We start from the raw sequence: 15,784 nt of genomic DNA, 5'->3' as shown, positions 1-15,784 counted from the left end.
AGAGCTTACTATCACAGCAAAAGACCTGAAAAAAAGTCAATGCTTATCATTCAATGACGTAGTCAAAGACACATTTATAACATTCAGTTTGCGAAAAAATACATCTTGCAACTAATGTCGCGTAAATTGGTCATCAAAGAGAGGAAATTTAAACCAAAATTTAAAGAAAATTCTTTTCTATATTGAAATCTCGAAGAATATGAGCTATGCAAAGAGTATCTTATGAAACTCATTCGTGCGTTTAAAACATACGTTTGTTGCTCCACTTTTTTGATAAAAGTAAAATGGATGCATACACAGATATTATAGTATCATCAGGATAACCGAGCGGGACGTACATTTGCAAAATTAACCCGGGTTCGTACAAGTTTTCTGTGTTCGTCTTTCTAAAGAAACTGTACATTTTAAGGAACAAAATTTAAATGTCCAGATTGATCACAATTTTTGAATAAACCTACACATCCCTATTATTGTTTTATATTATGAAAAACGAAACCAAACTGTTAATAAAGCTAAACGTAAACTTGTGACAAGGTATGACAGGGAACACTCACTGTAGTATTGTGTGAACCCTGACTTCGCAAAGTCCGCAATAGTAGTATATAAAAGCATCAAAAACTAGAAGACTAAGCAGAAAACACCTTATTGATGTAATCGGAATTCTCGTATTTGTAAGTTATGTTCGGGTTACAAGTTGAATTGCTTCCGAATGATAACGGGCATATTCAACTGTCGCAGAATAGAAACCTATTAATATCACTGTTCACTGCAATCATCCACTGTCTAGTTTTTTTCTAAACAAAAGAAAGTGTATCTTTCTGTATCCATGATAAACGTTTTCCTTGGTTACCACCTGTTTAGGGCGTGCAACATAGATCGAGATTTTTTAAATAATTACAAACCTATTTAAGTCTTGCAGATGTTGAAAGCCATTTTTGTCACAATTAACTGGAACTGACTTGAGCCTAGTGTTTATATGTTCGTTATTATGTATCGTGTTTGGTTTTCAGTGACAGTTGTATTGTTGAACGGTGTTCGGCTATCAGTGACAGTTGTATTGGTGAGCGGTACTTGGTTATCAGTGACAGTTTTATTGGTGAACAGTGCTTGGTTTTTAGTGATAATTGTATTGGTAACCGCCTTCTTGTTCAATGATTGATTAAAAACACATTTCTGGTGTAAAGACAGGCTTCTCTAGGTCAGTATTTGGTTAAGGCTAGTTTCTGCTGTTCATTGCTTAGTTCAAACAGACTCCTTGTCAAGGTAAGTTTCACTGGGTCAGTGTTTGGTTACGCCTAGTTCCTGGTGTTCATTGCCTGGTAAAGACAAGTTTCGCTGGGTCAGTGTTTGATTATGGCTAATTTCGGGTGTTCATTGCTTGTTAAAGACATAAACAGATTCTTGGTGTTCAGTGCTTATGTAACAAAAAGGGGACAGTCAAGGCAGGTATCTGGTATTAATTGCTTGGTTACGGCGGGTTTCTGGTGTCAAGTACATTTGTACTTGTTTAGGACATGATTCTGGTTGGCAGTGCTTGGTTTAGGACATGATTCAGATGTGTAGTGCTTGGTTTAGATATATTTCTGATGGACTTGATTTAGTCAGGCTTATGGTGGTCCCTGCCTGATTTATACAGGTTTCTAGAAGTCAATGCTTGGTTTATATTGATTCATTGTGTTCATTGCATACCTGATTATTCATATTTTTAGCAGTTATTGCTTGGATCACAACATGTGTCCAGGGATCATTATTTAATTTAGATAGACTTCTTGGGGTTAGTGCTTAATTTTTACAAGTTTCTTAAAAGCAGAGCTTGATTAATGTCTGGAGTTTTTTTGGTGGTTTGTGCATGGTTTAGACATTTTTTGGTCAAGTCAGTATAAGATAATACATATATACTCAAGTTAGTTGTAAATGAACACTGACTTCCTGTTTAACTATGCAACACAGACATCCAAAAAAAAACCTTTCTCAACAAAATAACTAGAATATTTTGTTACTAGTAATTTTTACTAACATGTAACATACAGATGAAGACATTCTTTTGGTAAAACCTGTAGTCAAGTATTGAATAAAACAAGCTTTGATTTTGTAAATTGTTCATTAAAAAGAGTTGCAGTGCATTTTTCTATGTTAACTGTACAAATTAGTGCATACTGTGTTTGGAAGCCTATGTTATAAATCAATTACTTTTTATTGATACCTATTTTCATATTTTAAGAATCCGGCAAAATGAGAAAAATCAGAAGCATGCATGTCAAAAAATCTACTGATCTGACAATATAAATTTACTCAAGGGTGCTTTCTCTATTTGAAAAGACTATTATTTCCATGTCTGCATCACTTGATTTGCTCAGAAATTTTTTCAATAGAATGTTAGAAAAATGAGGTTTTGGAAGAGTTATTTGCCCTTGAAATGTTCATTTTCAGTGCATTTCAATGAAGTTATAAATCAATTTACACGATATGGAAAACATTGTCTTTTTTTCTTTGATTCTGATGGTGCAAAAAGTCAAATTAAACTTTCAAAATGGTGGGTTTTTTTGTCATACTATGTTTCAATCACTGCCTGATTCTTACAGAGTCAGACATATTTACAGCAATTTATTTACAGATTTTTTTGCTTGCAAAATTAGCAAAAATAAATAGCTGGTGAATATATGTTGGTGTACCAATATTCAGTAAACTGTAAGTCTGTACCTGGACAGGTTTTTTCTTTGTTTCTGAGCTTATGTTATACTGTTTTGAAATGTACCAACTGTAAATAAAATTACTTGACTTGACACCATATTATAAAGCAAGATATTATGAGGAAAAGATGATAAAAAAACTCAGCATTATTTCAAACAACTTTTACTATCTAATAAAGCACTATAATATCTCAACTAAACATTTTGTTTTCTCAAGAATTAAACACAAAAAGGTGTAAAAAATAAATAAAAAAATTCCACATATCCATATAACACCATTGTGGAAGATTTTTTGGCATTCAGTTGTGTCTGGAACTACAATGCAAAGTATTTGTACAGGAATAACTCTGAACTGTCAGTATTCCCAGTTACCATGGTTTCAGTAATTAAACAAAAAAACTACAAACAGTCAAACCAGTCTTAACCTTTCAATGGAGAACAAAATTATGGTCATATAAGACGGTGTTTATATACAGGTTACATAGAATGGTTAAGGATATTCATAGTCTTTTAAGAAGGTTATTGTCTGCTTAGTCAGGTTTTACTGAAAATAACATCCAATTAAAAAAAATATTTGCATACAGTATTTCTGTCCGTAAGTTAAAATTCCTTCTGAAAATCCACTCTTCAAATTTGTAAGTGTGTGTGTTTGACAGATTAAATATAATGTAAAATTCAATATTATAGAGGAGGATACATGATCTGAGGACTAGATCACTAAGGCAGGATCTTAGATCCAATGGTATAACATGGTTAGTTAAAAGGAATTGACCAATTTGCATATAACATTATTCATAATTCATAAAATAAATAAATATTGATATGAAATGCTACAAAATGATTACAGGTGAAAAATTTTAGTGCACACAATATTTTGTATACAAAAAGAATAAGTATTCATTTCATTATATACCACAATTTTGTATACAAAAAGAATTAGTGTTCATTTCATTATATACCACATAACTCAATCATTAGATTCACTTCCTTGAACTAATGGAGTAAGTATTGGATAATTATCATGAATATTCAGTTCTAAAGATTCTTACTTAAAATCCCTAAAAAAGTTTGTCAAAAGATCAAGGGTGCACCTTCTGACAATATGAAGGTCAAAACCATATAAATGCATTTATTTCAATATATGATATACCAATGTTTGCTGACAACCAAGCAACACAACTATGTGAACATATTAACTAGAGACTACGAACTTTGTGACCAGAGCTCACTTGTTGATATCCCACACTCCCCTCCCTAGAAACCATAATGGAAACACAAAAAGCTCATTCAAATTAAGTGTACAATGGCATTATGTGATATGTGAAAGTTTCTTCATATTCCATTCAACAGTTTTAGTGGAGTTGGGGATTAGAAGAGGGTTCACCCTTGGTTAACCAATGACAAAGACCACGTTTTGGACCAGGAAACCCCCCACAAGTCATTCAAATGGAAAACAAAAAAAATTTGAGTTGTACACAATGGCATCATGTGATGAATAATATGTGAGTTTCATCAAAATCCATTCAGTGGTTTGAGAGGAGGATTTGAACTAAGGACAACATTATCACTATAGGCCTCTTACTTTTCAAGCAGAGTGTGTAATAACCTTAAATGTTACATATTAGAAGCAAATAAGTGTTCTTTCAAACTTCTGTACAATGAATCATAAATTCAGATTTCAAAAACTTCTAGTCATAAAGAGAATATGCAATATGTAAAGATTGTCCCTAAGAAAATATGTACACAAACTACATGTTGTACATAAAATCTATTTATTTCTATCTAAACTTGAGAGATGGAACTTGTCCCAATTTAAACTTTATATAGATAGGCCACATCAAGTTAATTCGTAGATTCGCATCCACCAGCAACTAAAAAAATGGGGCAGGTGGGAGGATATTATATTTTATTTTTTTATTTTTCCAACATTTGTAAAATCTTATTCCCACTGACTTTTGGTTATGTTTGTGCCATACTAAGGCTTTATTTCTTTCATCCCCCTTATAATGTGACTAACAATGAAATCCATCCTCAGATCTGCCAAAAAAAATATTAAGATATTCTGAAAACATACACCATGTTACTTGTTTTTTAACCTGAAGTCAAAGTTAATGTGTATAAGTAGAGTCGTGACGGATATGGACAGAAAGAAATCTGCATATATGATCCACCATAAAAAATAACAAAATTTGGGGCAGGCCCCTTTGAGTAGGGTCAGGCAGGGATGAAAATTTACAAATTAACTTGATGTGGCCTTACAATGCAAATTTCTCAGCAATTTTTCCTGATTTCATTACAGATTTTTTTTCAGGAGAAACTTGTTCACATCAATTTAAATTTGAGACTTGAAAGAAGGAACTATTTTACAGAGAGCTTAATAAGGTCAAGGGATATTACAATACACAAGTTAAAATTAAATAAAGGAAAGTCAGTATTTGTCATCAAGGATAAAAGTATTGACATGAATTGTTTAAGATGAGAGGGGAGGTTAGATGGAGACATACTACCAAAAAGATGAACACTTACAGTTTACCCTGTATTTTGTGGATTATGGAATATTAATACAAGATGAACCCAAAGATATGCAATTTTGTTATTCCATTTCATTTTTCTTTTAAGCAGGCAGACCTAGGGTAAGGAACACAACTCTCAAAAATCATTGAAATGTTTGTATTCAGCATTTTACATCAATCTATGTAAGCATCTAAGTAACTTAGGTTGATTTTATTCTGCTTCAAATGAAAGCTTGAGAGGCTTTGGTAAATTGAATATAATACCAACATATCACTGATTTCGAGACTTCTGTCCCTTACTCTAGGTCTACCTCCTTAAATTGGTGCAATTACCTAATATGTCTATTGGTAAAAATGAAATAAGCTTTTGAAAAGAATATGTAGCAAACACATGCAAAACTGGTGATATATATAAATATACTGAACAAGGAACATGGTGGGAAACCATTTCACATGTGTTCTACATAAACTACAACAAAGCCAGCATGTTTTCAGTGTTCAAGGATTCCTATTTCCCGTTGTCCGGGGCAAGTGAAATCTGGGTCAGGGAAAGTTAGGTACTTAGTTACACTTTCCCATGGCAAGCAGAAAACTTCATATGCTGTAAGGATTTGTTATGCAAGGAAAGCAGTCATTGACTGTGGGAAAGTTGATTTTATATGGGTTTTTCCCAAGGAAAACTCAATTTCTGAAAAATCCTAGAACACTGTGTTTTAGCAAAATAACAATGCATTGCAGACTTAAAATAGAATAAATAGATCGTTTATACATATATGGATATAAAATATTAAAACAGTTCTTTTAAAACAAATAAAAATGATATGAAACATCAGTTGGTTTTACATATGAAATGCCCTCCAAAAAAAATCACATTTTAGTAAGTTACCCTGAAATTTCAGAATTAAAAAGTTCTTTCATAGAGATATGGTTTTAAAGAAGTTTGAGTATTAAGTTCCATTAATTTTCCCTACTAAATATACTGGTCAACGATGAGCACCGGAAATGCTCCATTAACAAATAAAATGCTTTAATGATACTGTAAATGTACAGATGGCACAAGGTACACAAAAAAGAGAACACTCCTCCTTATATAGAGTGAAACCTTTCTAAACCAAACCCTGAATCATCTAAAAACCTGTCTAAAACAGACACTTTTTGAAGTCCCTTTATATCAGTTTAAATGTATTTTAAATCTGGGTAAACTGAACACCCGGCTAATCTAAACAAAGTCTACAATTCAAAAGGGGTTTGGTTTAAACAAGTTTCACTGTATTTAAAGCCTTTTTCTACCAGATGAAGAACTTTTTACATCTTGAATGAAAACACAAAAAAGATTTAAAAATACTTTTAAAGTTTCAAAATTAGTATCCTTTAGGTAAACATATTTAATTTTGGTCAAAAATTCATTAAGCTATTAATTTTGCAACAATTTTCTAAAATAAATTGTGAAATAATTAAATACTTTCTTATCATAAACATGACAACTGCAAATGAAAACTTAACTGGCCAAGAAAATAGAGAAAAAAAACTCCTTCTGACATCCAACATATCTTGAGTTATTCCCCTTTGATCATTTAGCCATACTTGGCTAGACCAGTTGACAAGAAAAATAGAATTTACAAGTAATAAATGCATAATAAAAAAAATATATTACACAACAACACTATTTTACAAATATACTAGAAGGTAGATCACTAAATTATTGTACTCTGAAATATTTGTAGGTAATGAATAAATTTAGAAGCTAAAATTTTATTTTGACAATAAGATATGCATGTGGTAACTTGTAAGGTTGGCTAATTATTCTATTTCTGAACTCATGTTACATAATAGTTAAAAATAATTTTCCATTATTTTAAATTCACAATAGGCTGCAAAATACCACTATGAACCATTAACATTTAATAACATCTTATAAATTATACCAAATATTTTGACTGATAATTTTGATTATTGATTTATCAATATTTTCATGAAATGTCCCTCATTATAAAACTCTCACAATGAGTCAATGCTTAAGAGTATAAAATTAACTACATCCTAATAGCCTACAACAACCAACAAATTCATCACATTGCTTAATATAATCTTATAATAAAAGCTACAATATTCATCTGTTAATAAAATAAAATATTCATCACAACTTTGTTCAAAGCCTTTGTGTTAAATGTTTAGTATGTCCTCTCATTGCGGTGTGTAAAATATCAACTCAAAAAGTTTTCTCCCTCAAGAACAATCCGCTAAAACTTAACGCAAAGGAAAAACATGATGTTTTTTTTGTCATGACTTTATCATATTCTTAAGAGGAGAGAAAGTAAAATTTAATATATCCTTGGACACTTTCTTATTTGACAATTTCATAAAAAAAATAACTAATAAATTTATGGCCAAAAAGACACATCTAAATGTTATTCTGAATTGTAAATATGCATTATACTTAAATAAACTGACAAAAGTACTGTAAGAGGACATAATAACCATTCTACTGGTCAATTTAAAAACATCATTTACATATAAAAAAACTATGTATATAAATATTTACAACAATATGTAGAAGCTTCAAAATTCACATTTTAGTACAAAAAATATTATTGAGATTCTTATCATTTGAAGGACTATTTTATTGGATTTTCAGGATCTAAAAGTCCCCTTACAAAAAAATTGATGGATGAAATTTTTCAGAACAAAATCATATTTGAATATTAAGTTTTTGTACATGCATTTTTGACTCTAAAATACTAAATATAGAACAAAATGCTTCACAACATGGAAACATTGTAACAACCCTTCGCTCTTAACCTCCAAAGTCAAAGTAAACATAAAGGAAAATAAAAGAACACTTTTCTAAATACTCATGAGGCAGCCAGTAAAACAAGAAATGTCTTCAAAGACAGCCAGTAAAACCTCATTGATAGAAAGTTGGACAGTCAGTAAAACTTCACTGATAGAAAGTTAGACAGTCAGTAAAACTTCACCGATAGAAAGTTAGACAGTCAATAAAACTTCATTGATGGAAAGTTAGACAGTCAGTAAAACTTCACTGATAGAAAGTTAGTGTCAATAAAAATTCATTGACAGAAAGTTAGACAGTCAAAAAAACTTCATTGATAGAAAGTTAGACAGTCAGTAAAACTCCATTGATGGAAAGTTAGACAGTCGGTAGAACTTCACTGATAAAAAGTTGGGCAGTCAGTAAAACTTCACTGATAGAAAGTTAGACAGTCGATAAAACTTCACTGATAGAAAGTTAGACAGTCGATAAAACTTCACTGATAGAAAGTTTGACAGTCGGTAAAACTTCACTAATAGAAACTTAGGCAGTCAGTAAAACTTCACTGATGGAAAGTTAGGCAGTTAGTAAAACTTCATTGATGGAAAGTTAGACAGTCGGTAAAACTTTACTGATAGAAAGTTAGACAGTCAGTAAAACTTCACTGATGGAAAGTTAGACAGTCAATAAAACTTCATTGATGGAAAGTTAGGCAGTCAGTAAAACTCCATTGATGGAAAGTTAGACAGTCGGTAAAACTTCTTTGACAGAAAGTTAAACAGTCAGTAAAACTTCATTGATAAAAAATACTTTTAATTTGAAAAGTATAAAAAAATGACAATCCAGTTCTTTGCATTGTCTAAATATATTACAATAATAATAACATTTACAGTTTTAATTGTTCAGAGCTTTACTATTAAAACATATACCAGTAGTGTAAGGTATTAGGTGAAGGCACTTTTTTACCAAGGGACTCATCCTTAGAAGCAATTTCAAGTTAGAGTTAAGACATCCAAACACATAAGTATGAATTTAAAAAGTGCCTTTTACCATACCTCAAATGTTTTAAAGGAACATCCCAGAGATTTTTACATGCAGGTTTCAGTTTTTTAATTTATTCACTAAAACAATATATATGAAAAATCCTATCTTGTAAACTAACAGTAATAGGAATGTCCATTTAACTAATTCTAAACATCAATCAACATATGGTTACCAATCAAAATTAGACCTATCAATTGTTCCATTCAGTTACTTCCTTTCTGTTCTGATCACCTTTCTAATCAACGAAGCATAATTCTACTTTTATGACTTTGAAAGTATTCAAAGGGAAAAACCTGAGGATTCTGAAAAGATCATCTGAACAGAAAGTAGAATGGAGTGTTGTTAGATCCTACATGCAGTGATTAAATGGAACAATTGATAGGTCTAATTTTAATCAGATTGTATGGTCACAAACCTGTTACATTTTTTGCATGGATGTGTGTAGCACCAGTAAAAATATAAAATGCTTGATAAATACTAACAATACAAAAAGTTAAAAAAGAAAAAAAGTGACACAGATAAATAATGAAAAATCAACCTCATTCAAAAATATTAATAAAAAGAGTGTACTGTTAATGGTCTTTTGTGAAAAGAATTTTCAAGGAAGACTTTCTGATGATCTGATGTTTCACTATTCTCTATGTCAAAAAATGTAAGATTACATCACCAATACTTTTTTTTGGGTCAGTTTTACATACATGTGACACATGTACCAAAAAGTAAGAAACATCTAAAAATACACTTAACAGGCTAAATTTGCTGCCTTCTCAGAATATGAAAATAAATGCCCTCTTGACATGAAAAGTTCCAACATGCATACACATGTAACCAATTTTCTTACCCTTTATTTTTACATGTATGGTTTACAATATAAATACAATAAAAAAAACAAACAAGAGGAAAATAGAATAAAAAAAATGTTGAGTTATCTCCCTTTGGCTGTAGATAAGTACAGTAAGTTATAAGTACAAAAGACATAAATAAAAAAAACCAAACTTCTTTCTTTTATAGAAGATTTAAATTTATTAAGAGAATATTCTTTTCCCAGCTTTGAATTAAAAAAAAAAAATTCCTTTCAATACATTTAAATTATTTTTTTTTCTATTCTTCTCAAAATGTTATACATGTACTTGTAAACATGAATTCCAATTACATAATGGACAAGCTGGTAATTATTCAGAAGAAAAACTATATGTAGCAGCACCTCTTTCAAAACTTTGCATCTAAAAGTTAAAAATACAAAACAATTGCATACACAAAAGCAGTGGATTAAAATACAGTATTCTTAACTAACATAGAGTAATTCTTTGCAAATTATTAATGTACATTTTTGCAAGACACCAAAAAAACTTCATAGAAGTACTCTCAATTTAATTCATGGGATCATCATATACATCAGTGCCTAGATTTGGGGTCTGAAAATGTTGTCTGGACTCTGAATCTGAATCACTATCTGAAAGTTCAAGGTCTCTATTCATTAGTTCTCTTTGATTAATATCTTTCCTTTGCCAGTTGATGGAATTTCTAGGCATATTATTGAAATGTTCGTGATTTTCCACCATTCTTTGATCTTGGTAAATTGCATTTACTTTATTTCTTATCTGACTTTGGTTTTCAGCTATTCTTTGAAATATGGGATCATTTTGGTTGTTAGGATATGGCCTATCAGATTGATACATTCTGGAAACTTCACTGCTGTTTGTGGATAAATCAAGTCCCATACTTCCACTATAATGCTGCATTTCATTGGTCAGTTGTGAACTTTGACCAAGATCTTTCTGAAGCTCTCTGGATTCTTCTTTTGATTGATTCCTATCAAATGCTGATCCATTAGAAATCACTGAATTAGAAAAATTTTGATTGATGTCATTTGGGGAAGTAAACATTCCATTGACTGAAAACAAACCATTGCTGTTTTGACGAAACATTTCAGGGTATAGTTCATTGCTTTTTACTTTTGGCAATTCATTTGACATTTTAGGCAAGTTTGGGCGTCCTGTATCTGAATCATGATAAATATTGCTGTAATAACCATTGCTATGATTACCATTCATATTTTGGTGGGAATCACCAATATCATGACTCCTCTCAGACCCATCAGACTTAGATTTTTCCAACATTTGTGAATTTTGGAAGTGTTCATTTTGAGAAAAGTTGTTGCTATAGAGATTATTATTGCTTGATATGCCTAATTTTTTGGCTGGAATGTCAGAAGAACCATCATCATCACTATCAAGGATATAAACATAATCTTCTTGTTGGCCTTCCTTAAAATTGTTCATATTTCCATACATCCCACTACCATCATCCATCTGATTGGAGTAGAACGGTACAGCATTTCGATTATTGATATGTTGGGGTCGTGAGGCTTTCCTTTTCCTCTGTCGTGGCTGTATTGTAGAGACGGTAGGATTTTGAGAAACAGGTGCTGCCAATGGTAATGTGACAGGATTCTTTAGATCACTGATCAGTTTGGAATGAACATGCATCTGTAAAAAAAAATCAATTGTATAATTGTGTATAAAAAGTTACACCTACATCTGACCATAAATAGAAGAAAGTAAGTTTTTTTGGTGTGGCCCATTTGACCCCTAATAATTTGAAAACCGTCAGAGATATCTGAAATCTAATGGAAATTGCAGGTAGGGATTTTTTATGAGGAATCCAAAAAAACAAAGAATTTTTGAAATTGGACCAAAAATAAAGGCTAAAAACCACTAATTCCACTTTCCATAGGCTTCTATGCTAATTTCACAATATTCAATGGCTTCTCTAGACTTTACCTTAACTTTAACCTGCAGAGGACTATATATCAGCATGATTCTACATATGTCAGCTCACAATCCTCAGAATGGCATGTGGGGTTAGCAGACTTGCAGTGCAGTACTGGTCACCGGAAGTGAAGGGTCTATAAATAGCATGGGAAATCCCAGTGTTTTCACAAGATAGGGGTATATTTAAAAATCATTATGGAGATTAGGCTTCACATCACAAGAAGCAAAATGCACCTATAAAATGTACAGAAATGTTTTTCCTTTCAGAAACTGTTTAAATTTTTTAAATAAGATGAGAACTTTTTTCACAGCACTATGAGGAACAGGGGTAATTTCTGCGTAGGACTATTTTTGCGTACGTTCCAAATGCTCATTGGTTGAATTGGTGGTCTGTAACCTAAAGAGTCACTTTTTGTCTTAGAAAAAATAAATAACTATACAGGTATCTTCCTACACACATACTGAATGCATTTGCAAAGTTTCAGTGAAATGTGACAAGCACTTTTTTAAATATTTGATTTTTAAATATAGGGTAACCAAGTTGTGCGAGCAAAAAAGTGACAATATTCTACCATACTTAAATGCATTAAATATTTGCAAAGAACTTTTTCTGACTTTTCAAATAAAATAAAAAATATCAATCACAACTTGTTTTTTAACAATATTAATGAAAATATAGTTTTAAAAGTAATCATTTTCTGAGAAATTGGTCTATTTTTAAAAATTTATTTCTGACATGCCTCCCCCTTTTTCTTGATCACATGTCAAAAATCCTAAATCTTTAAATTTTCACAAAAGGTGATATATTTGGCTTTAAATTTGTAAATACGGTGTTTTCACATTAAAACATGACCAGTAAAGGGCACCTAAAGCAAAAAAAGTACTCAATAATGGATTTTCCATGTTACCATAGGGGAATGCTGATATGGCCTTAACCGTAGTAATGAAAGTGAGTTTTTCCTCATTTCTAACCTAATTTTTACTCAAATCTACACAAAACTTGATTTCAAGTGCTTATTACCACCATATTTAGGTAAATATAGCCCTCAAAGTTTAATATTTGATATTTTTACTAAATTTTCTACACTTTTTACAAGATAGGACATAAAAATCAGCCAAAAAGACCAATTTTCCATAATTTGGACCTATAACTTAAAAAAATGCATATTTTGAAGGATTTTTATAGTGTATTCCTCTCATGGCAAAGTTAACAAGATCTTCAAGTAGTTTAAAGCTATTTCAAGAAACTTTTCATTTTGCCATGGATTCAGCTTAAGGCTAAAAACCACTAATTCCAATTTCCATAGGCTTCTATGCTAATTTCACAATATTCAATGGCTTCTCTGGATTTTACCTTAACTTTAACCTCCAGAGGACTATATATCAGCATGATTCTACATATGTCAGCTCACAATCCTCAGAATGGCATGTGGGGTTAGCAGACTTGCAGTGCAGTACTGGTCACCGGAAGTGAAGGGTCTATAAATAGCATGGGAAATCCCAGTGTTTTCACAAGATAGGGGTATATTTAAAAATCATTATGGAGATTAGGCTTCACATCACAAGAAGCAAAATGCACCTATAAAATGTACAGAAATGTTTTTCCTTTCAGAAACTGTTTAAATTTTTAAAATAAGATGAGAACTTTTTTCACAGCACTATGAGGAACAGGGGTAATTTCTGCGTAGGACTATTTTTACGTTCGTTCCAAATGCTCATTGGTTGAATTGGTGGTCTGTAACCTAAAAGTAGCTTTTTTTTAACCCCTTATCCTTTAACTCCTTATAATTTTTTTAACGGCATGAAATATCTGAAATCTGACTAAAATAGAGGGCAGGAATTTTTCAAAATTGGACCAAAAATTTAAAAAGTTGAATTTTTTGGGCATTGCCCAACTTTGACTTAACTTGAAAATGGTCCAAAACAAATATCTGCTGATACATTTGTTTATCAGAATTAAACAAGGAACACAATAAAGAAAGAAATACTTAAAATCAGAAAAAAACAAACATTCTACATCGGTTAAAATAAAAACACTATTTTTTATCCTTTTAGGCCCTTTTTTTCTAAAATGTTGGGGACCATAAAAAAAAGTCCATATTAAATAGGAACATTCCTTAAAGGTGAGTAAAATTATATAATAATTTCAAAACAATTGGTCAACCACAATAATAATAATAATAATAATAAAAATTTTTATTTCAAGTGAGTTACACAGTTAATTTACAACTAATCTTCCCTGAGGCCCTAACATAAAAACAAAAATACAAGGTTAATTTCAAGCCCACAAAATGAATACTAGTAAATAATACATAAATGTATGACAACAAAGTTATCATTTTACATTATAGTACATGTACATACAGCTGAATTATTTTTTTGCCTGTTGTTCCATCAGGAAAGTTTATTAATTTCTGCTTAAAAAGACTTATTCCTTTTACATTATTACATTTTCTTATTCCATTTGGGAGGGTATTCAAATGAGATAGGCCAGAGTAAACAAAAGTTTAATTGAATAGTTCTGTCTTAGGTTTAGGAATAAAAAGAGCATTGTCTACGGCATTTCTTGAATAGTATGGATTTAATTCAGAAACAAATTTTATTTTATCTGCTAAATAAGATGGAGCTAACCCATATAAACATTTGGAGATCAACAGGCACTTAAGATATATAATTCTATTATATATAACCAACTACACTTATTGCACAGAAACAAAATTTCCTAAGACACCAACATTTGTTCCGAAGGTAAAAATCAGATCCATTCCATCACCTGATGAAGGAACTTACAGCAATCCATACTACTTTCTGTTCAGATGACCTTTTACATCAACCAATCATATTTTAGCTTTCATGATTGTAAAAACATTATATAAAAGATAAAAACTGGGGATTCTGAAAAGGTCATTCAAACAGAATATGTCATTTTACCTCTATGAATAGGTCCTTACCCTAGTGTTGTGAGCTTTGAGTGTAGCCTCGTTAGGATAAACTCTATCACACAAGTGACACTGAAACTGGCTTTCTGCCAACTTATCATGGTTCCTTATATGATGCTGCAGGTTAGACAACTGAGGAAAACTTTTGTCACAACCACTAAGAGGACAGGTATATGGCTTTTCTCCTGAAATCATAGAAAAACTTAAGTACAGTCAAGTTATTGGCTACAGAATCAGACATACACTTCCACTGTATGGAAGAGGCTTAAGGTAGCCCAAATTAACCTAATTCATAAAACAATAACAATATAACATATAGAATATTTGGAGATTTTACAACAAATATTGGTAGTTTCATAACTGTATGTTCCCCCCTCAGCAAAGTTCAAAGGGGTATAACTCCTATAAACTTCAATGTTTCAGAAATTCCAGGTGACAGGCTTAACCGTATATCATGTCCTAAATACTTACAGAGATTCATGAAATTTGGTGCAGTAGTTTCAGAGAAATTGTACTTACAACACTGTCACAAACACATGGACAGAGCAAAAACAATGTGTTTATCCACTGAAGTGGGGGATACATACTGGTAATGAAGTCTATCATTACAGCCCGTTAAACTGCAAGTTGGTTATAGACAGCATTTGGTTTATGTGAAGAAAACAAAGCATAATGGTAAAAGTTAAATACACAAATCTGCAATATATAAAGAAAAAAATAACACAAAAAGTTGCTTGCTTTATGCGTTTTTCACCTACTTAAGAAAAATCCATACAATTATAATTCACAGCACAATGAATTTCCCCTATATTTTCCATTTAAAATAAAAAAGTTTACAACACTCTATGCATCAAAGATTTTTCAACTTCTTGCACAAAAAAAAATATGAAAGAACTGATATAGATGACTGATGTTACATAATTACATTTCTTGGTTCTGTTCTATCTATAGAAATGTTGTTTGAAACAACCTTTCTGTACTGGTAATATCCACTCTGGTCTAAATTTTACATATTTGTTGCAAAGGAAAACATTTAGGCAAAGTAAACATCATC

The 15,784-nt window shown here is 31.2% G+C and overlaps 1 protein-coding gene across 4 annotated transcripts in view; it reads right to left on the bottom strand.

The window, feature by feature from the left end:
- Positions 1–2,837: 2,837 nt before the first annotated feature.
- LOC148601889 (uncharacterized) overlaps positions 2,838–15,784 on the bottom strand; it is a 54,256-nt gene continuing 41,309 nt past the window's right edge. For all 4 annotated transcript variants that reach the window (XM_088554569.1, XM_088554567.1, XM_088554570.1 and 1 more), the window contains 2 exons: positions 14,743–14,915; positions 2,838–11,506 (listed from right to left, as the gene is read on the bottom strand). In XM_088554569.1, the coding sequence (XP_088410695.1) occupies positions 10,388–11,506; positions 14,743–14,915 (1,292 nt within the window). In that variant the 3' untranslated portion in view covers positions 2,838–10,387. The remainder of the gene's footprint in view (positions 11,507–14,742; positions 14,916–15,784) is intronic.

Source organism: Perna viridis, chromosome 12 (genome assembly GCF_037379345.1).
Source record: "Perna viridis isolate PV_CMFRI_1.1 ecotype Kerala chromosome 12, ASM3737934v1, whole genome shotgun sequence".
In the NCBI taxonomy this organism is placed as follows: Eukaryota; Metazoa; Mollusca; class Bivalvia; order Mytilida; family Mytilidae; genus Perna; species Perna viridis.
Note: the sequence above shows the minus strand (reverse complement) of the source record. Positions and strands in the feature narration are given on the sequence as shown.